The sequence below is a fragment of the Geospiza fortis genome, unplaced genomic scaffold, assembly GCF_000277835.1.
Source record: "Geospiza fortis unplaced genomic scaffold, GeoFor_1.0 scaffold333, whole genome shotgun sequence".
NCBI classification, from domain to species: Eukaryota; Metazoa; Chordata; class Aves; order Passeriformes; family Thraupidae; genus Geospiza; species Geospiza fortis.
The window spans coordinates 2,922,533-2,928,447 of record NW_005054347.1 but is presented as its reverse complement, the minus strand read 5'-3'; the positions used below and the strand labels follow the sequence as shown (position 1 = coordinate 2,928,447).

Here is a 5,915-nt window from a genome sequence, read left to right as displayed (position 1 = left end):
GAGCAGCGGGACATCGCGGTAGAGGCAGCCCCGGGCCGGCGGGGTCGGGGGCACTGGAGGACGGCCCGGGAGGACCTGCGGCGAGCGGGTCCTTGGAGGGGAGGAGAAGTGGGGTTCAGTTCCCCGCCCGGGAAGGCTGGAGAAAGGGAGCGGGAGGGCACAGGGAGTCACAGGGAGTCACCGTCCCCTCTGCTCTCCCCGCAGGCGCCGGGCTGGGCACCGTGTCCCTCTGGGGCAGCCTCCTGCTCGCTGCCGGCCTTGCCCTGGACCCAGCACCGCCTGTCTGCAACTGCTCCGAGCCCATGGACTACCAGGCTTTCCGGGAGGCTCCGCTTCCCGAGAGCTGCTGCCTCAACTTCACCAGCTCCAACATCACCCACCTGGACTGGGGAGCACTGGTGGGCGTGCAGGGGCTGCGGGAGCTCTACCTCTCCCACTGCAGCATCACGGCCATCAGCAACGCACAGGGAGTCCCTCCTGCCTTGGAAATCTTACACTTGAGCCACAACCTGCTGGAAAGTCTCCCTGGAAGCTTTCTAGAAAATGCCCCTAATTTGAGGGTTCTTTATCTGGACAGCAACCAGCTTCAGGAGCTACCCAGGTCCTTCCTGAAAGCCTCTTCCCAGGTCCAGGAGGTTTACCTGGGCTTCAATGCCCTCACCTTCCTTCCTGCCAGCCTCCTGAAGCCGTCTCTGCTCCAGCTTCAGCTCTCCAACAACAGCTGGGACTGCAGCTGTGCTCTGCTAACCACCCTGGAGGGCTGGTCCAGCCAGGCTGCTGAGGTGATCTGCCACACACCAGAGCAGTACCACGGTGTGGGCCTCCAGAGCATCCCCCGGGATGAGCTGTGCCGCTCGCACGGCCTCACCGCCCTCTTCATCTGCCTGCCCCCCCTCCTCATCCTCGCCAGTGTCACTTGGTGCTTCTGCCGGCAGAAGAAAAAGACCAACTACAGCCTTCAGAGCAGGTCCCAGAGCCAGCGGGCCGTGGCAGAGAGGGGCAATGTGCCACTGTCTGCAGAGCCCCACCACTACATCCCCTACGAGCTGCCTGCTGCTCCCTCCAAGGCTGAGAAGAAAGTGCTGCTGGGGAAACAGGTCATGCTCCAGCCCTTCGTGGATCCACTGGAGAGTGGCAGAGACCTCTATGAGGAGGTGGAGATCCAGGTGGGATCCCCCAGCAGTTCCCAGGTGCCATCCCATGAGGGGCAGCTGGGCACCCCGGCACCAAGGGCAGAGGAGCTGGGCAGTGAGCCAGAGGTGGACACTGTCAGCGTGAGTGAAGTGCTGAAGGACTCTGCTGACCGGGAGAAGATCTACATGAGTCAGACAACCAGCTACTACAACCTGGTACCTGGCATCGAGCTGGAGGACTCAGACAACCTGGAGTATGAGACCATTGACCTGCACTGATGCCAGGACTTGGGCTGTGTCTGGACACACAGCAGGATGGCAGGGGCTGGGCAGCAGTGAAAGCCACCGGAGCAGGAGAGGCATGAGTTGTCCTGCCGTGGCCGACAGTGGGTGTTCGCAAAGCTGCTCCCCCAAATACCCATCCCTTCCCCTGTGCTACCGTGTGAACCCCTCGCTTGCCATGTGCTGCAGCTGGGCAAGGCTGCAAGGGTGCTTCAGGCTCTGGGGACCCTCCCACAGGCTGGTGGTGCCTGAGGAAGGGTGTGCAGGGAAGGTGGAGGCTGGTTTTGGGGATCAAGTGATGATGCTGGGAGTGCCAGACCCACTGACCAGAGCTTCCTCTCTTGTTGAAGCCAGATAGTGTCTGGCACAGACCTGCTGCTCTCCAACCTGCAGGGAACACGGTCTGGAGACATGAAACAGGGCTGGCCCTGCCTGTGTGGTCTGCAGGGAGTGTCACATTTGGATGGGGTGCCCTGGGCCTGTCAGGGGAAGCCTGTGGTGGCTCTGCCTGCTGCCCACCCCACAGTGGCACAGGGACTTGAAACAGTCAATGCACGTGTGCTGCTTCATGGCATGTGTGTGTGTGCACAATTATGGGAGCAGGTGTGTGAAGTACACACACAAAAAGGGCAGCATCGGAGGAGGCCCCTTGCAGACAGCCCTGTAGGATCCAGCTCTCAGTAAGAAATATATCATTTTACTCCTGGCAGTGTGGCTCCATCCCTTTGTGCTTTGGGGTAGTGGGGAGCCAACAAGTGGGATGTGGGGAGTGCAGGGATGGTGGACTTCAATCCTACCCCATCTACCCTCCCCTGCCCTGGGTGATGGCCCAGTGAGGGTCTTGCCCAGCACCCCTGGAGCCTCTCTGTCGCTCTGGCAGAGCAGAGCAGGGCACTGGCCAAATGCCAGCAGACCTTTTGCTTTGTATCAGGATTTACAACAGGGGTGGGGAAGGTGTCAGCCTGCTGTAAATGGCACAGATCCTGAACAAAGCAAGAATTTGTGGGGCTCCTGGGAGCAGGGCAAAGGCTGGGGGTGCTGTGAATCACTGCTCAATACAGGCAGCAAGCCTCACCCATGGTGCTCCAGCCCTTCTCTGCAGATGTGGGGGGACACCCTCGAGTCCTGCTCCTCCTGCCCAGGGGGACATTCTCCAGGCTGGAAGCTGCATAGGCCACCCTGTCTGCTGTGGAGCTGGGCCTGGTGCCCAGGCAGGAAGGGAGGGAGCTGGGCAGGGCAGGACGCGGTGCTCCGGCCGGCAGAGGAAGTGGTGTTTCCTGCAGAGTGCTGTGGGGCTTCCAGCAGCCCAGGGTGGGACTGCTCAGCCCCACACGGCCTGGGGACAAGGATAGGATGATTTTCCTTCATGTCTCCTGCCACTCATGGATGTTTCTCCCTGTTTTATATCCAGCTGGACTTCTCCCTTCCCTGCTCTCTCCTGGGCCCTGGGAAAGTATCCCAGTCTTTAATATCCCTCCATCACTCTCTGCCAAGTACTGCAGCGTACCCTGGCTCACGCCGCCCCCACATCCCCACAGGGACAGAGGAACCACAAGCTGCTACAGGGCAGTCAGGACAGGCAGGGCTGGCAGCTGTCTCCAGGGGCTGCAGCCCATCCCATGGCTGCAGATTTTGACTAGGGCTAACAACAGCTGCATTCTTGACCTGTGCTCTAGAAATGCCTGCAGTCCTTCCATGGGTGCCCCCTCTGCTCATGTACCCTGGGGTCCCGTTCCCAGGGCTGCTGGGAATGATATAACATCCTGTCCTTTCCCTCCTTCTCATGGAGCCTAAATTCAGATGCCACAGCTGATGCAAAGGGAGTGACCCAAATCACCCCACTGGGTCTTGTCCAGCCTTTGCTCTGGTACCTGCAGCCCCTGCCCAAATATCAGTCTCTGACAGGTGGCAGGGTGGTGTGACCAAACCCAGCGTTCCCTGTTCTTTGTCTGTGACAGCCCTGGCACACTCAGACACGCTTTCCCTAAGAAAATTAGATTAAAAGTTCCCTTTCCTGCAAGTCCAACAAGCCAGCCCTGCTTCTCCTCCACTGCCTTCCAGGTCACTGCTGGACCTATTGAAGTGTAACCACAAGGTCATTTCCTGGGTTGGATCATGTCCTGTGAAAATACCCCAAAGTTAATACCGTGTGGAGCTGAGAGAGCCACTCAAAAGCAAGGAGGAGGACATCCCACAGCCTGCACCACTTTGGGAGTGAAGTGCCACACACCCGAGCCAGCTGCCACTGCTCTGTTCCCATGTCACACCTTCAGGTGCCACTTCCGTTCCCATGGGAAGTTGCCCTTGGCAGCTGTGTTTCTCAGAGAAATAACTTTGTAAACAGCACACATTGATGAGCCATAATCCTGCTCATCAGGGGACAGGTTTATAATCCTGCTCCGACACCAAGCTGGCATTTGCTCCATAAAGCTTGAGTTTCTCCATCGGTACAAAGTTCCCCAGAAACACCCTGAATGCTGTTTGCACTCTGTGGAGGATGACGGGAGAGAAGAAACACACTCAGAGGAAGCAACCGTGACACAGCCCTGCCAAGTGCGCTTATCGCCTACACTCCACCTCTCTGGAAAGCAGGGAAAGTTTACACCGGATCACCATGGAGAAGGAATGTGCTTGTGAAAACATCCTACCCAGCCCAGGTCCCACTGCCAGGGACTCCTGGACTGCAGGGGCACCAGCTGGGCTCAGCTCTGCTCACAGTGCCCACGAGCACTGACCCAGTCTGTGAAGGGCTGCCAGTGCACACCCACGGCACTACCCGCTGCCAGGGTCATCAGAACAGGTACCACCGTTCTGCAGTGCTCAGCTCTGGTACTGACTCATACTCACCTCCCTGCCAGCAGCACAGCATGAACCCACACTCCCCAGGCACTCCTCCAGGGCATCTCCTGCTGTTATACTTTGCAAACATGGCACAGCATCACAGGAAAATAACTTAAACTCCTTCCCCCAAAACTATCGGGTGGGACAGAGTTGCATTTTTGAAGCATGAGACTTAGGTCTCACCACAACTCTCCTTGGGGCAAGATGATCATGGACCACCTCCCTTCAGTTCAGAGCTAATAATTGTGATGCTGGGGCTGCAGGAAGCCTGATTTGCAGCAGTGATCCAATGGATAAACGAGACTTTTGTGAAAATACACAAATGGGATTAAGTGTGCAGTGTGTTCATCTGACAGGCACAAGGTGTGTGAGCCTGGCCTACCCCATGGCACAGGACCAACCCTCAGATGGGCTCCTGACTTCCCCCAATACCTGCACAAAGAGCAACTACTTTCAGAGATTTAAGGACAGGAGCCTCTAGGAATGATATCACCAAAACACCCAGAAAAGCTTTTGTTCACCACAGCTTTCCAATTCCACCCAAGTGACAGGGCACAAAGCTGGAGTTTGTATCCAGCTTTCGAAAGGGACAGACCATGATGTGAGCCTGGCCCTTCTGCTAGAAGGAATTGATCTTGCACTGGAATGAGACCAAGGAGGTCAGGGAAAGACCAGCTGGTCAATGAGCAGTGCCACCTAGTTTGGTTAGAAGACACTGGATCCTGTGGGGAATTGTACAACCAGGCAGGAAACACCAAAAGGGGCTGCTGGCTTGAACCAGGGAATGGGAGCTCACGTAATGTGGAAGGCAGAGTTACCAGCTGCAGAGGCTGAAGGTGAAATAGCCAAATTTTCAGCCAGACTTGGCCCATTTTCCCACTAACCTCTCCAACACCCCAGCTGCAGCACATGCTGACCCAACACAGCACAGGAACAGGGGGGAAGTGTGCACAGACCTCAGGAACTCCCAGGAACCCAGAACTTTTACTGGAGGTGCACACTTGCACCTACCTCCCTCTCACAGGTTTCCAATAGTGGACATTCCCCACTTCTGCGACATCTAATAACTCTTTTTCACACACACTTGGTCCTGCAAGTCACTTAGAACCCACAGAGATGTTTTAGTTGAGCACATGCAGGGTCAGGTTTTGTCTGAAGATGTTAAAGGGCTCAGGGATTCCTAGAGTTCAATATTCCTTCACATTTTACAAGGCAGGTGGAGCTACAGAAGCCCTCTCCATACTGCACACACAAATGAGCACACAACCTGTTAGGGTAGAAGACTCTTGGTTTATTCGTTCTCTTAGCACAAGAGCTTCTATATTCATTTGCCTTTTCTGGCCTTGATCTTCCTCAAGTAGAACTCCAATTCCTTGCCTTCCAACACGTAGCCATCGGCTCGGCCACACTGTCCAGGTCTGGAGGCAATGCAGGCTGCAAGGAGAAGTCATGCAGTTAAAGTCTGGCAATTCCCCACCCAGTGCACACACACACTGCACGCAGCCTCTCTGCAGCAGCACGGACGAGCAGCTCAGCAGTAACTGGGTCACCAGGCCGTGTGCCTGGGCAGCACCTCTGCCTGAGGTACTGTGCTCTGGAAGCTGCAGTCCCTAATGAAGTCCTCCTCAGATCTCCAAACTGTCATCGCTCGGGTTCAGC

The 5,915-nt window shown here is 56.4% G+C and overlaps 1 protein-coding gene and 1 non-coding gene across 2 annotated transcripts in view; both read right to left on the bottom strand.

Moving 5' to 3' along the window:
• Positions 1-4,821: 4,821 nt before the first annotated feature.
• Positions 4,822-4,951, bottom strand: LOC115948111. The gene has a single exon (XR_004081956.1). It is a non-coding gene; the product is annotated as a small nucleolar RNA SNORA35 (small nucleolar RNA).
• A 573-nt stretch (positions 4,952-5,524) lies between these two features.
• The window catches only part of RPS8 (ribosomal protein S8), a 4,399-nt gene continuing 4,008 nt past the window's right edge, over positions 5,525-5,915 (bottom strand). The window contains exon 8 of the mRNA XM_031058668.1: positions 5,525-5,690. Within this exon, the coding sequence (XP_030914528.1) occupies positions 5,581-5,690 (110 nt within the window). The 3' untranslated portion in view covers positions 5,525-5,580. The remainder of the gene's footprint in view (positions 5,691-5,915) is intronic.